At 42.0% G+C, this 16,627-nt stretch overlaps 1 protein-coding gene across 1 annotated transcript in view; it reads right to left on the minus strand.

The window, feature by feature from the left end:
- Positions 1–14,505, minus strand: part of LOC130277467 (carboxylesterase 5A-like) — a 47,742-nt gene extending 33,237 nt beyond the window's left edge. The window contains exons 1-8 of the mRNA XM_056528140.1: positions 14,406–14,505; positions 13,956–14,157; positions 12,025–12,169; positions 11,421–11,554; positions 7,719–7,872; positions 4,987–5,100; positions 4,810–4,905; positions 2,864–3,004 (exon numbers count right to left, since the gene is read on the minus strand). Coding sequence (XP_056384115.1) covers positions 2,864–3,004; positions 4,810–4,905; positions 4,987–5,100; positions 7,719–7,872; positions 11,421–11,554; positions 12,025–12,169; positions 13,956–14,157; positions 14,406–14,505 — 1,086 coding nt within the window. The remainder of the gene's footprint in view (positions 1–2,863; positions 3,005–4,809; positions 4,906–4,986; positions 5,101–7,718; positions 7,873–11,420; positions 11,555–12,024; positions 12,170–13,955; positions 14,158–14,405) is intronic.
- Between the last annotated feature and the right edge of the window lie 2,122 nt (positions 14,506–16,627).

The raw sequence follows: 16,627 nt of genomic DNA on the forward strand, positions 1-16,627 counted from the left end.
TAGCATTGCCCTTAAACTGTATGACTTGGGTCAATCGTTTTGGATATCCTTCCACAAGCTTTTCACAATAGTTGGTAGGAATTTTGTCTCATTCCTTCTGACAGAACTGGTGTAACTGAGTCATGTTTGTAGGTCATCTTGCTCGCACCTGCCTTTTCAGCTTTGTCCATAAAATTTCAATAGGATTGAGATCAGGCCTTTGTGGTGGCAACTCCAAAACATTGAAGTAAAACATAGAGTGGCGCACTGCGCATGCGTGGCTTCATCAGGCATTACTGAAGCAACATCTCAAGACATCAGCCAGGAAGTTAAAGGGATACTCTTCCCCTAGACATTCAAAGGATAGGGGATAGGATATCTGATCGCAGCACTTCCTGTCATCTGCTGCACGGAGCGAAGTTCGCTCTGTGCCTGATGACGGGCGATAGAGGGGCGGGAGTATCGTGATGTCACAGCCCCGCCCCCTCGTGATGTCACGGCCTGCTCCCATTAATACAAGTCTATGAACGTGGGTGTGACGGCCGTCACACCCCCTCCCATAGACTTGTATTGAGGGGGAGGGCTGTGACATTACGAGGGGGCGGGGCTGTGACATCACCATACTCCTGCCCCTGTATCGCCGTCTTCAGGCATGGAGCGAACTTTGCTCCATGCAGCAGATGACAGGAGGTGCTGTAGGAGAGATCGCGGGGGTTCCCAGCGGCGGGACCCCTGCGATCAGACACGTTATCCCCATCCTTTGGATAGGGGATAAGATGTCTAGGTGCGGAGTACCTCTTTAACTTCCTGTTTGATGTCTTTAGATTTTGCTTTAGTATTGCCACATAATCTTTTCTCATGATGCCATCTATTTTGTGAAATGCACACAATAGCAAAGCAACCCCACAACATGATGCTGCCACCCCCGTGTTTCACAGTTGGGATGGTACTATTAGGCTTCCAAGCTTTCCCCTTTTTCCTCAAAACGTAACAATGCTCATTATGGCCAAACTGTTTTGTCAGACCACAGGACGTGTCTCCAGAAATGTAGGTCTTTGTTCTTGTGTGCATTTGCAAACATTAATCTGGCTTTTATATGTTTCTTTTGGAGTAATGGCTTCTTCCTGGCAGAGTGGCCTTTCAGCCCATGTTGATAGACGGCTTGTTTCACTGTGGATTATGACACAATCTTACCAGCTTCCGCCAGCATCTTTACAAGGCCTTTTGCTTTTATTCTTGGGTTGATATACACATGTCGGACCAAAGCACATTCATCTCTGAGACACAGAACCAGTCTCCTTCTTGAGCGATATGAGGGCTGGACATTCCCAACTTGTTTGTACTTGCGTATAATTGTTTGTACAGATGAACGAGGCCCCTGCAGGTATCTGGAAATTGTGCCCAAGTATGATCCAGACTTGTGCAAGTCCACAATTCTTTATCTGATATCTTAGCTGATTTCTTTAGACTTTCCCATGATATTACACACAGAAGCAGTGTGTTTCAGTTGCGCATAAAAATATATCCGCAGGTGTGTTTCTCATTAACTCAGATGTGGCCAATCAGTAGCTTTCAAAGACATGACATCATCATATGGGCTGTCCCAAATTGTTTAAAGGCATAGTAATCCTAGTGTATGTAAACTTTTGACTTTGCAGAAAGCAATAAAAATGCCTTAAAAATTATTATTTTGGCATTTGACAAATATAAATAATTTTAATAATCCTAATTGACCTAAAACGGGTAAGGTTTATACTGATTTCATGTCAGATAGTGAGAAAAACATGCATATGTGTCTTTTTATAAAGTGTATGTAAACTTCTGGTTTTAACTGTAGGGGGTCAGAATAGAGCAATTTAAAACAAACTTATTTTGTTAAAAAAGTTAGTTTTTTAAAAAGTAGTGCAATAACTCAAAAAACTTTAAAGATGGGTATCATTCATCGTATTGACTGACAGAATAAAGATAACATGTCTTGTGTTACTGTAAAGTGCACAGTGTAAAAACAAAACTCTCCAATAGTTGGAAAATTGTGGGTTTCTTTTCAATGTCCCACTATACATAATATTTTTGGGGTTTACCGTATATTTTTTGGTAAAATTAAAGATGTCATTACAAAGTACAAATGGTTACACAAAAAACAAGCCCTCATATGGGTCTGTAGATGGAAAAATAAAAGTTATGAAAGGAGGAAAAAAAATGCAAAAATGAAAATGTCCTGTGTCCTCAAGGCCAAAATGAACTGCATCTTTATGGGGTTAATTGGTGCTGCACTTACTGCTCTGCTGGTGGAGTTATTGAGTGCATAATCTATCCCATACCTATGCTGAATAGTGTTGAGCGGCATAGGCCATATTCGAATTCGCGAATATTCGCGAATATATGGACGAATATTCGTCATATATTCGCGAATATTCGCATATTCGTTATATCCCCGTTTTATTTTCGCATATGCGAACATTCGCATATGCGAAAACTATCATATGTGCATATTAGCATATACAAAATTAACATACGCGAAAATTCGCATATGTGAAAATTCGCATGTGCTAATTTTCGCATATGCTAATTTTCGCATATGCGAATTTTCGCGCGCCAGTCTCACACAGTAGTATTAGAGCCTTCTTTACACCACACAAGCTGGAAGCAGAGAGGGATGATCACTGTGATGTGTACTGTGAAAAAAAAAAAAAAAAAAAAAAAAAAAACGAATATTCGTAATTACGAATATATAGCGCTATATTCGCGAAATTCGCGAATTCGCGAATATGCGATATTCGCGAATAATATTCGAATTGCGAATATTCGTGAGCAACACTAATGCTGAATGACAGGCAGTATTATGAGATAAATTCAAATGTAAAAATAATATTTTAGTTCTCACCATTGGGAGCAACCAGCCAAATTCCTGATCATTCACTCCAATGATTAAGGGGACATTGTGGATTTGTTTGGTAGAGAGGATATCTTCAGGAGTCTTGGTTAGGAAGACTCCATCCACACAGACTGGTAGATTCGGGAGAGTCTGGAAACAGAATTTTTCATTGCAACAAGACAGGTTAGAGCAACATAGCAGAAACAGAATGAAAAATGGACATGTAATAAAGTGCTTACTGGTCACTTTTTGTGTGTGCTATAGGGGGTGGTTATATGAATACATTCTGGAAAAAGAGGAGCGAAAAGCAAAAAATCAATAAGCAACCAGTAATAATTCTAATTACCTTGTCTATTGCTCCTCAAAGTGTTACTGTCATTAGAAAGAAAAAAAAAATGGTTAAGTCAGTGTAGTAATGTGCTCTAAGACCTGTATGCATAATAATATGCATGTGTTAATATGTAAAATACCATTTGATCTATGTATTACTATGCTCAGCCTTTCTGCATTTCTGTGAGAGGCTGGGGGCATTTCTCCAGGAGCACAATGAGCTCCTTTCCTCCCCCTTCCCTCTCTCCTGTCATGAGGTCTGCACAAGCATTTTTACATTTGCAAACCTTTGTGCCTAAAGTGCATGCTCTATATAACTATAATGCAGCCATGTGAAACTATATGGTGCAAGTACAAAATAAAAACCCGCATTTTGCACCAAAAAATAAATTTTTTTTACATTTGTGGAATGTGGAACCTATATGGTGCAAATACAAAAGAAATAGGTTCATTACATGACCAAAGAGAAACCATTTTGCATCATAATAATCATTTAGCACCTTGTATTGCTTGTCATTGTGCATGAAAGTGCTTCTCTTCTGAAAAGACTGCAAGTTGTCTGGATCTTACGGGGGTTCAGCTCATGCTTGTGAAAACTGGATTGTACGCAGGCACAGCAGAGAGATAACCACACACCCCTCCTCCTCCCCTCAAAGAAATTTGGTCCACGACCAAAAAGGCTTGATTTCCAGGGTTTGTTTGCAAAATTAAATAGACAGAGACCCCTAGTGGCCATTTTTAAGCCATTTTTTCACACCTTCAGAAATCAAATTTTTTATTAAGTATATTGAAAATGCTTAGTTTTTAAGGAAATATTAAATGGAAAAAAGTTGTTTCTAACGACAGTAACACTTTAAATGTTTATACACAAAGTGTTATACACTAGCTCCACCATATTGGAGGTTCCCATTATTCCCTTCCTGTCACTCACCAGTCATCATTATTTATTATCTGTCACTCATCAGTTATTGCTAATCATCTATTTCTTCTCACCTATCAGTCATCACATATTATCCATTCTCTGTCACTGGTTAATTTTTATTCATCATAAGTTAAGTGTCACCTATTTGTTATCTTTCATCATTCACTCCCTGTCACTTATCTGTGATCATTTACCACTTATCATTCATAACATTTCAGATATCAGTTTTCTTTAATTATCCACTACCTATCACTAATCAGTTATTCCCTTTATTCATTACCTGTCACTCATCAGCTGTCACTTAACATCTATTATCTGCCACTCATCGTTTATTACCTGTCACTCATCATTTATTACCTGTCACTCATCATTTATTACCTGTCACTCATCAGTCATATGTAATTTTAATAATCTGCCACTCATTGGCCATCACTCATCATTCAAAACGTGTCATTCATCAGTTGTTTCTTATAATTTATTACCTGTCACATATCAGTCAGTATTTACTCATCATTTATAACCTGTCATTCATCATTGGTTTCTCATTACTTATCAGTCAGCAATCACTCATCATTTATAACCTGTTAAGCATCAGTCATCACTCATCAGTCATACCCTGTCACTTACCAGTCTTCACTTAACAACAATTCCCTGGCATGAAGAACTAGAAGGAGAAGCATATGATAGCCTCAATATAGCATACCATATGTGACATAACCGAAAGGATTTCATCTGAGGTTTTCTTCTTAAGACATTTCACCAAGGAGATAGAATCACAGCCAGAGATGGTGGCCACCAACTGGAACACAAAAAGACAATTACAAATACTGTGACTATGTTACTATGAGGCTGTGAGAGGAGGGGATACAGATACCCTTACATCTTTGAAGTGAAGCAGGTCTTCAGTCTTGTTTACTATCACTCCAGGAATTAGAGTGACACCGCTCTCCATAATGGCACCATGGAACAAGCCTTTACACAAGGGAGAGGCCATCTGAAAACATTTCCAACACAAGATGAAGACAGTGAAGCTTCTAGACAACCACTCGAGAGCGTATTGACAAGTGGTCTTCTCAAACAAAATGTGCCCTATTTATAATGTATGGGGGACCAAAACTGTTACACAAAATCTGGTCTGGAGAAGGGGGTGGTCTTCTCGTGAAGGTGGTCCTATAGGAAGGAATAACTGTACATAGAGAGGTATATGTTTGGAGCTGTTGTGTGTCTTATACTGCTCCACAACCACTGAATGGATGATGAGGACATTTATAAAACACTAGCTGAGTACCCGGCGTTGCCCAGTTTTTCCTTCCTAATCCTTTTTGGGGAGGAAAATAAACAAAGGAGGAAGCTTTTGACTTCATATGCAGTCCTCATATATTGTTGTCACATCCCGACCCCACATCCCGACCTCCTATCCTGACCTCCTATCTCTACCTCCTGTCCCGACCTCCTATACCATCCTCCTATCCCGTCCTCCTATCCCGACCTCCTATCCCGACCTCCTATCCTGTCCTCCTATCCCGTCCTCGACCTCCTATCCCGTCCTCCTATCTCGACCTTCTATCCCGACCTCCTATCCCGTCCTCCAATCTCGAGCTCCTATCCCGACCTCCTATCCTGACCTCCTATCCCGACCTCCTATCCCGACCTCCTATCCCGTCCTCTTATCTCGACCTCCTATCTCGACCTCCTTTCCCGTCCTCATATCTCGACCTCCTATCTTGACCTCCTATCCCCTCCTCCTATCTCGACCTCCTATCCTGACCTCCTATCCAGACCTCCTATCCTGTCCTCCTATCCCGACCTCCTTTCCCGTCCTCATATCTCGGCCTCCTATCTTGACCTCCTTTCCCGTCCTCATATCTCGACCTCCTATCTTGACCTCCTATCCCATCCTCCTATCTCGACCTCCTATCCTGACCTCCTATCCAGACCTCCTATCCCGTCCTCATATCCCATCCTCCTATCTTGTCCTCCTATCTTGACCTCCTATCCTGACATCCTATCCCGACCTCCTATCCCGTCCTCCTATCCTGACCTCCTATCCCGACCTCCTTTCCCGTCCTCATATCTCGACCTTCTATCTTGACCTCCTATCCCATCCTCCTATCTCAACCTCCTATCCTGACCTCTTATCCAGACCTCCTATCCCGACCTCCTTTCCCGTCCTCATATCTCGACCTCCTATCTTGACCTCCTATCCCGTCCTCCTATCTTGACCTCCTATCCCAACCTCCTATCCCGACATCCTATCCCGACCTCCTACCTGACCTACTATCCCGACCTCATATCTCATCCTCATATCCCGTCCTCCTATCCCGATCTCCCATCCCGTCCTCATAACCTGACGTGTAATATGTGTACCAGGTAATGAAATATCTCCAGCCTAACGGAAATTATATGGGAACATACATTTCCCATTGATTTGCATGGGACTTTAAAGAAAAACCCTGACCCTCACAAATGGGGGTAGTTAAGGGTTAAATTAACTATCCTATATTTTAAGTGGACATATAAGTAACATGTGACCAAGTATTATCGAAATATCTCCAGCCGTTTGGAAGTTATGCAGTAACATATATTTCCCATTGACTTGCATGGGACTTTAAACATAAGCCCCGCCCCTGGCAAATGGGGGTGAGTAAGGGTTAAATTACCTATCCTATGTTTGTTGTAGACATATAAGTAACATGTGTGCCAAGTTTCATATTAATATCTTTAGCCGTTTGAAAGTTTTTGTAGAACATACATACATACATACACACACACATACATACACACATACATACATACACATACATACATACACATACACATACATACATACATACATACATACACACACACGTTGAGTTTTATATATATAGATTGGGGGGATTTATCAAAGGATTTAGACATTGTTTTTACCATCTAAACTTGTCTCACAGAAAGTCGCAGTCTAAATATGTGCGACTTTTGCTTTAGAGGATATTTAGAACTTGATGCATTCTAGTCTATTTTAGATGGAAAAAAGCATTGGTGCGAAAAGTCGCATTGGCCGAAAGTACGCTGAAATGTCATACCATGCTGGAGCTGGTTGAAATACAGTCTAAACCATAGATCCCAAAGTCTGTGTGCAGAATTTATCAAGTACGGTGTGGCTTTTGATAAATTAGGCGCACAATAGACCGGCCTAACCCTCTGTGGTTTGGTCTATATTGATGCGGGAAATAGACAACTTTGATAAATCTTCCCCATTGTATGCAGCCACTTTGCATAAAAAGTCACAACTTTATGCACATTTTATGCCAAGCCTGCCACATTTGAAAAAAGTGTTTGGAGCTTTTGTTGCAGCTCTTACACCCAGTGAAAATGTAAAACTTCTCTGAATTGATCTTGTGTTTTATAGAATAATTGTCACAAAATAAGGGTAGGGTCACACGTAACGGATCGGCAGCATATTTTACGATGCAGATCCAATGGTGACCCAACGCATTTTGTGCCTCCAGCTGTTGCTGCTTGACACAATATGGGTCGGGTCACCCGCGGATCTGCAGCGTAAAATACGCTTTGAATCTGTTACATGTGACCCAACCCTAAATCATGAAAAAAAAAACAGTTGGTACGCACCAGGGCAGAGACACTCACTGCACCAGCCGATTCACCAAATATGGTTACAGAGTTGGGATCCCCTCCAAAATCCGCAATGTTCTCCTGAATCCACTGGAGAGCCGCAACCTGATCCAAGAATCCATAGTTCCCAGTTGCCTGTCCATCACAAGTGCTGAAGAAGTGAAAAGGCATTTATTTATATGCATGTGTACAACTCCTGGCAAAAATTTTTAATTATGCAATCACCGCCCTTGGAGGATGGTTACCCAGCATCTTTTTTTTTCTTCTTTTTTTTTTTACTTCATAGAAAATACAGAATTCAGGTATGACACAAAACAATGACTGTTTAAAGGGGTACACCACCCCTAGACATCTTATGTCTGATGGTGTGGTGTCCAGCCGCTAGGACCCTTGTGATCTCTGGGCCAGCACCCCGGTGTTCTGAACATTTATGTTCAGAACGCTGGCTTTGTGCAGCCGTGGTCGTGATGTCATGCTACGCCCCCTCCAGTTATGTCTATGGGAGGAGACATAAAATTACACTTGGCAGTTAAAAAAAAAAAAAAAGACTGCCACTGCAGGCTTTGAGCAAAGCCAGAAGTGGATCCAGTAGGAAGGAGAAGTATAAATCCTTCCTTTATATTTCCCATTCCTTTTGAATACCCTTGTGGCTTTGGCTCAAAAATTTAGGAGGACATTTCCAAACAAACTGCTAAGTCTAATAGCTTAACCTGTTCAGGACGCCGGTCGTGTGCATACCCCCTGCATCCCGAGTCCTTAAGGACGTGGGGTATATGCATACGCCCGTGGGAATTCTGGTCCCCGCCGCTAGCCGGTTGGGGACCGGACCGGAATGCCTGCTGAAATCATTCAGCAGGCATCCCGGCACATCGCCCAGGGGGGTCCTGAGACCCCCCCATGTCGGCAATCGCAGAAAATAGCATGTCAATTCAGACATGCGATTTTCTGCTATTCCGGGCTGATCGGGTCTCTGGTGACCCGATCACCCAGAAAATAGGGATGATCGGAGCTGTCAGAGACAGCCCCGATCATCCTGAGGGCTAGGAGTGAGGTCTCAGTGCTGCGATCTCCTCCTATCCCCTGCCATTGGTCAGAACTGATTCTGACCAATGGCAGAGCAGGACAGTGGGTTGCCATGGCAACCCCCCATTCTGCCCACCCCTGGATGTCGAGGGGAACATGGACAGAAGATGGAGGCCGGTACCTGGAGGAGAAGATGCCTGGGGACCCCCCGATCTTCGCTGGAGACTGCTGGATCCTGGCTCAGGTAGGGAAGTGACAGTGGGGGGGGAATTGAAAGTGAAAGTAAAGGGATCTTTACTGTGGCAAGCACTAGGAAGGCCAAACTGCAACTCCCAGCATGCCCAGACAGCCAAAGGCTGTCTGGACATGCTGGGAGTTGTAGTTTTGCAACATCTGGAGGGTCACAGTTTGGAGACCACTTTTACAATGGTGCCCAAACGGTAGCCCTCCAGATGTTGCCAAACTACAACTCTCAGCATGCCTGGACTGCCCAGGCATGCTGGGAGTTGTAGTTCAGTAACATCTGTCCCTTCAGATTTAGCAATTTTCATGAAATTTTTGAAAATTGTTGCTCTACTTTGAAGCCCTCTAATTAAAAAAAAAGCAAAAATATGTCCATTTTATGATGCCAACATAAAGTGGACATATTGTATTTGTGAATAAAAATCAAATTTATTTGGAATATCCATTTTCCTTACAAATAGAGAGCTTCAAAGTTAGACATTTGGGGATTTTTCACCAAAAAAGGATGCAAGTAACGCCAAAAATTTACCACCAAAATAAAGTAGAATATGTCACGAAAAAACAATCTCAGAATGAGAATATTGGGTAAAAGCGTTTTCGCCTTATTAATTAGTAAAGCGACGGTGGTCAGAATTGCGAAAAAGGGCTCAGTCCTTAAGGTGAAAAAGGGCTGCATCCTTAAGGGGTTAATATTCTGGAGACATACTTCTGGTTAAGACCTGGGGAAAAACGCGCTTAGCACATGCTTCTCCTGGGTCTATCTAGCTATCCGTCGTAGTGCAGTTTATTATATCAGCGCTCAGAAGATGGCTGGTGATAGCCCTCTAGTGGGACTAGTTAAATTTAATAAAAATAAATCCCATATAAAATAAATTTTAGTATAAAACGTAACAATGTTAAAATATATTGGTATTGCCACAGTGACATTAAATGTACAGTCACTACCTACATAAGCTCACGTGTATTATCCAGAATGTATGATGGGGTAGTCATCCCCTTCTGTCTAAGTCCTTCTGATGACACCTGTCTCAGGAAACGCCCAGTTTAGAAGAGGTTTGCTATGGGGATTTGCTTCTAAACTGGGCATTTCCCGAGACAGGTGTCATCAGAGAGGACTTAGACAGAAAAGAACAATCTTAACTTCAGAAGCTCATAGGTACTGAAAGGATTAAGATTTTTTAATAGAAGTAATTTACAAATCTGTTTAACTTTCTGGAGCCAGTTGATATATAAACAAAATGTTTTTTTTCTCCTGGATAACCCCTTTAATACTACAGAGGAAATTCTTTGCTTTTTGGAACACAGAGCTCTCTGCTGACATCATGACCACAGTGCTCTCTGCTGACATCTCTGTCCATTTTAGGAACTGTCCAGAGTAGGAGAAAATCCCCATAGCAAACATATGCTGCTCTGGACAGTTCCTAAAATAGACAGAGATGTCAGCAGAGAGCACTGTGCTCGTGATGTCAGCAGAGAGCTCTGTGTTCCAAAAAGAAAACCATTTCCTCTGTAGTATACAGACCCTGAAAAGTACTGGAAAGATTAAGATTTTTTTTAATAGAAGTCATTTACAAATCTGTTTAACTTTCTGGCACCAGTTGATTTAGAAAAGAAAAGTTTTCCACAGGAGTACCCCTTTAAAACAAAAGAAACAAAAAATAAATAAATAAAAAATATACAAATTTGGTATTGCCGTTATTGTACTGACCCAGAATTTTTAATTCTAGTTTTTTTTTTACCGCACAGCGAGTGGCAAATATTATGGATTATATGCCAAGCCAGAAATTCCTCCAAAAGGGGGAGTTATCAGTTTGCAGACAGCCGTTTTGGGTTCTTGATGCTCTTGGCACAGAGCAGGGTGCAGGGTATAGGGGAGTATTGAGTCACCATGCCAGCTGATCCATCCTCCCGCATTACCGCTCCTGTCCAGAACAGGATTGTTTGTCATACTGTGATGCAGCCGGCCTAGCGAATTTGGAGGCGGGATATTCAAAGGGCAGCTCACTAGTCAATTGGATCCATACTCTGCTTTTATAAAATGTGATTACTTAATTGCTGTTAAATAAACATTATCTAATGTTGGTTTGTAATTGTCACTACATTTTTAAAACACTTAATAAACATTTGTGAATATAAAAATATTTATTTGTTCAATGTATTTTTCATGAAGCTAGAATATTCAACTACTAAACAAACATTGTTTTGTGTCACATCATCTGTCACATATGTATTTAATATAAAGTAAAAATGGGTGACCAGCCTTTAAATGTGGTGATTCCATTATTTTTCCCTGCAGTTGTAAAGATGCCTTCATACTTTAAATAGGGAGGCAATATGGACACCTGAAAATAAATATATATAGAGAAGATGCACACCTTACTGTCTATGGAAATATAAGGGGGAAATACAATTTCTTCTCCAATTATTACTTGCCTTAGGAAACCCAGGATTCCAAGCCGGTATTGAATGGCCACAAATACAACATGCTCATAGGTGCTTAAAGCAGAACCATCATAAAAAGCTGCTCCGCCCATTAACAGTGCTCCGCCGTGTATAAAGACCATTACCTGCACGGAAAAGACAGAGGTTCAGATGTACGAACTAAATGAGCCATGTCAGCCATAGTCCATCATGTCTGTACTGGTAGGACTTGATAGACACTTGATATGTACTTCCAGAAAAACTTATCCCCTATCCTAAGGATCTCCGGTATGGGGCCACAGCAGCCCGCAGGAAGGGGGCGTGTTGACCACCACACGAAGCGGCAGCTGACACGCCCCCTCAATACAACTCTATGGCAGAGCCGGAGCGCGGCCTTCGGCAATCTCCAGCTCTGCCATAGCGCTGTTTTGAGGGGGTGTGTCGGCCGCCGCTTTGTGCGGTGGTCAACACGCCCCCTCCCCCCGTTCTGCTGGGGCCCGTACAGAAGATTGTTGGGGGCCCCAGCGGTCGGACCCCCCGCGATCTGAAACTTATCCCCTATCCTTATCCCCTGTCCTTATCTTAACACCACACATACATTATAAAGAGCTCTCACCGGTAGCCTAGTTTGCTTTTCTTTGTCTGCTGGAGTATAGATGTTGAGGTACAAGCAGTCCTCAGAAAATGGTGGCAAATTCATTTTAGCCCATGCTCCAAACAGCTTGTGTGTCTTCTCTAATAACTCTAAAGACTGGAGACACCTATGCAAGAGATCGGGAGATCACCACACTGAACACTGGGAAAAAATTATCTAGAAAGATGTACTTTATCAGTGTATGGCACAATGTTTACATAATTGTATGGCACCATGTTTATATCAGTGTATGGCACAATGTTTACATAAGTGTATAGCATTATGTTTGTATCAGTGTATGGCACAATGTTTACATAAGTGTATGGCACCATGTATATATCACCATGTTTACATCAGTGTATGGCACCATGTTTATTTCAGTGTATGGCACAATGTTTACATAAGTGTATGGCACCATGTATATATCACCATGTTTACATCAGTGTATGGCACCATGTTTATTTCAGTATATGGCACAATGTTTACATAAGTGTATGGCACCATGTTTATATCAGTGTATGGCACAATGTTTATATCAGTGTAGGGCACAATGTTTACATAAGTGTATAGCACCATGTTTATATCAGTGTATGGCACAATGTTTACATAAGTGTATGGCATCTGTAAAAGCGCTGTCTCTTTAAATGTTATGTTTGTGCTCTGAGTTGGGTTGCTGTGGTTGCACTCTCACCTATCCATGGTTCTGTCTCTTTCGCCAATCAGATAGCTTTTGTGATCTTGTGATCACACCTGCTCAGCTGCCTATATAAGCCTGGTATTTGTGACCCCAGCTCAGTCTTTGGAATTTTCTCTGGTTTTGTCTATACATATTACTGTCCTCTTGGTTTCCTGACTCGGCTTGTTGACAATCCTATGTGTTTGTTTTTCTACCTTGAGTATTGTTATAGTGTGCATTTACCTTTGTCTTCCTGACTGTGTCTCTGACCCTTTACTGTGTTTTTTGTAGTTTGTTTTTTTGACTTGATGCCCCAGTACCTAGTTAGGAAGGGACCGTCTTTATCGTTTGTGGATCTGTTGCTTAGGGCGTATACGCAATAGGCAGGGACAGGGGCTGCGGGCATGTGTAGATCCCCACTTATTCCCTGTCCTTACTTTATAGCACCATGTTTAAATCAGTGTATTGCCCATGTTTATCTTAGTATATGGCCTACGTTTATGTCACGTTTCTATAGCAGTGTGTAATGCCTTGTATACGTGTATTATGGTATATGTACCTTATGTCTGTGTATGACGTTTATACCAGTGTGTGGCTGCATATTTATATGATGGTATATTTATATCAGTGTATTATGGTATATTTATATGAGTGTATAACCAATGAATATATCTATGTATGACCCATGTTTATAGCAGTGTATGACACAATTGTTATGATTCGGCTAGCTGGATGGGGATCCACTGTGTCAGCGAGGGATTGGCGTGGACCGTGTCGGTGGACCGGTTTTAGGGTTGCTACTGGTTTTCACCAGAGCCCGCCGCAAAGCGGGATGGTCTTGCTGCGGCGGTAGTATCCACCGGCAACGGCTCAACCTCGCTGACTGCTGAGAAGGCGTGGGACAGAAGGACTAGACAGAGGCAAGGTCAGACGTAGCAGAAGGTCGGGGCAGGTGGCAAGGTTCGTAGTCATTCCAGGCATTCCATTTTGTTTGCAAAATGTATGAGTGACATGGATAGCACAATCATAATGTGTTTCCAGCCTTAGATGTGGACACCTAGGCTCAGCCCTAAATTGGCTGATAATAGAGAATAATAACTTCCAACCAGATTCATAGGTCCAATAGAAAAATTCTGTAAACTTTTTTATTTCAAATAATACTGTAGTAAGGAATCACTGTTTATTAAACTGATCACACCCTAAATCTTTGTATCATGTTGGATCAACCTTTACGTACATGGGAGGATGGTCTGCAGCTTCCCTTACTGAGTCCCAGCCCTCAGGGAGTTCTGGGGCTGCGAACCGTAACGAACCCACCGGAGATTTGGCGTATGGAACTCCATAAAAGGCGTGGACAGTTCTGTCTGTCTTTACTGGCATTGTTATCCCATGAAGCTTTCCATACTTCGTGGTCACTGATGGACGTTTACTCTCTGCTCCTGCAGACACGGAAAGACATTCTTCATAGACCTTTCAATTTTTTTGGTTGTTTTTTAGAAAATTAATAGAAATGCTCTACAGTGAGGCAAGACGGATTATATCAAGCAGTAATAGATTGCATCCACCTATCCTACAGCTAGGTTTTCTCCAATCTGAAATGGCTAATAACAGGCAGCAATAGATTGTATTCACCTGACTTAGGTCCCTATTATATGGAACAATTATCGGACAAACAGGCCAATATTACCTTGTAACACAACACTTGGGTGAATGATGTATGGTTCCCAAGACCAGCTAGATAAAGTGTCCCTTGGTGAATAAATATAAATATAATTGCAAATCCACATAGAAAATCACCAGTTAGGCTCTTGATATAGTAAAACTTAACTTTTACTTGAAAAAGATAAGATGATACAAAATTAATAGTGTACCACAATAAAGTGCTGGGACAGGGAGAAGGATACAGGTGACTACCTATGCCTGTAATAAGGGAGGAACTCCTAAAACAAATGTTGTAATGGGGAAAAGGAATTTAATACAACAAACTGAACAGTACATATACACAGTGAAGTGGTGAACCTCTCTTGCCAACGCGTTTCACCCATTGGTTACAAGGGCTCATCAGGGAGTAGGAGGAAATCACAATGGGATGCAAATATATATAAATATAGACAAACACTTATTGATGTTAATAATAATGTTAATGCAGCGTTAGGTTCAAATAATTTTTTATTGAATTTTTAAAGAATTTTTTTTCACAAAACAGAATTGGCCAATAGATAACAAACACGGCCAAAAGAACAATGCAGAAATAAATAGAATGCAGTGTTAGTACACTTTCTATAAAGTGTTAGTACACTGGGTTAGTAGATGTCAGCCAATCTAATGTGTAGAGTTAGATATTGGCCCCAATCAATGTCATGTCAGAAAAAGTCACAGAGGTAGGTCACAAGATAAATGACATAGCATGGGTTACACATGTAGGTTCACATATAATGCTGATTGTGTGAACGAGATAGGTATTAAACGTAGCCTTATGTAAAATTAGCCCTGGTTGGACTTCTTTACGGGGTTCAGACTTAGCAAGTTGTTATACATGTGGCAACCCAATGCATTCCTCTGTTCCTATAAGACAGAGACTTGAAGGTCTGTGATATAGAGTCTATAGAGTCTATATAGTCCCCCCACATTAGGTGCAATATAGTCCCCTACATTAGGCTGGCAGTATAGTTCCCCCCACATTAGGTGCAATATAGTCCCCCCACATTAGGCTGGCAGTATGTTCCCCCACATTAGTTGCAATATAGTCCCCCACATTACGTTGGCAGTATGTTCCCCCACATTATGTTGGCAGTATGTTCCCCCAAATTACGTTGGCAGTATAGTTCCCCCCACATAAGGTGCAATATAGTCCCCCACATTAGGCTGGCAGTATAGTCCCCCCACATTAGGTGCAATATAGTCCCCCACATTAGGCTGGCAGTATTTTCTCCCACATTAGGTGCAATATAGTCCCCCACATTAGGCTGGCAGTATAGTTCCCCCACATTAGGTGCAATATAGTCCCCCACATTAGGCTGGCAGTATGTTCCCCCACATTAGGTGCAATATAATCCCCCACATTACTTGGCAGTATAGTTTCCCCCACATAAGGTGCAATATAGTCCCCCCACATTAGGCTGGCAGTATGTTTCCCCACATTAGGTGCAATATAGTCCCCCACATTAGGCTGGCAGTATAGTTCCCCCCACATTAGGTGCAATGTAGTCCCCCACATTAGGCTGGCAGTATATTTCCCCCACATTAGGTGCAATGTAGTCCCCCACATTAGGCTGTCAGTATGTTCCCCCACATTAGGTGCAATATAGTCCCCCACATTACTTGGCAGTATAGTTTCCCCCACATAAGGTGCAATATAGTCCCCCCACATTAGGCTGGCAGTATGTTTCCCCACATTAGGTGCAATATAGTCCCCCACATTAGGCTGGCAGTATAGTTCCCCCCACATTAGGTGCAATATAGTCCCCCACATTAGGCTGACAGTATATTTCCCCCACATTAGGTGCAATATAGTCCCCCACATTAGGCTGTCAGTATGTTCCCCCACATTAGGTGCAATATAGTCCCCCACATTAGGCTGGCAGTATAGTCCCCCCACATTAGGTGCAAAATAGTCCCCCACATTAAGCTGGCATTATGTTCCCCCACATTAGGTGCAATATAGTCCCCCACATTAGGTGCAATATAGTCCCCACATTAGGCTGACAGTATGTTCCCCCACATTAGGTGCAATATAGTCCCCCACATTAGGCTGGCAGTATGTTCCCCCACATTAGTTGCAATATAGTCCCCCACATTACGTTGGCAGTATGTTCCCCCACATTATGTTGGCAATATGTTCCCCCACATTACGTTGGCAGTATAGTTCCCCCACATAAGGTGCAATATAGTCCCTCACATTAGGCTGGC

Source organism: Hyla sarda, chromosome 6 (assembly GCF_029499605.1).
Source record: "Hyla sarda isolate aHylSar1 chromosome 6, aHylSar1.hap1, whole genome shotgun sequence".
Taxonomy (NCBI): domain Eukaryota; kingdom Metazoa; phylum Chordata; class Amphibia; order Anura; family Hylidae; genus Hyla; species Hyla sarda.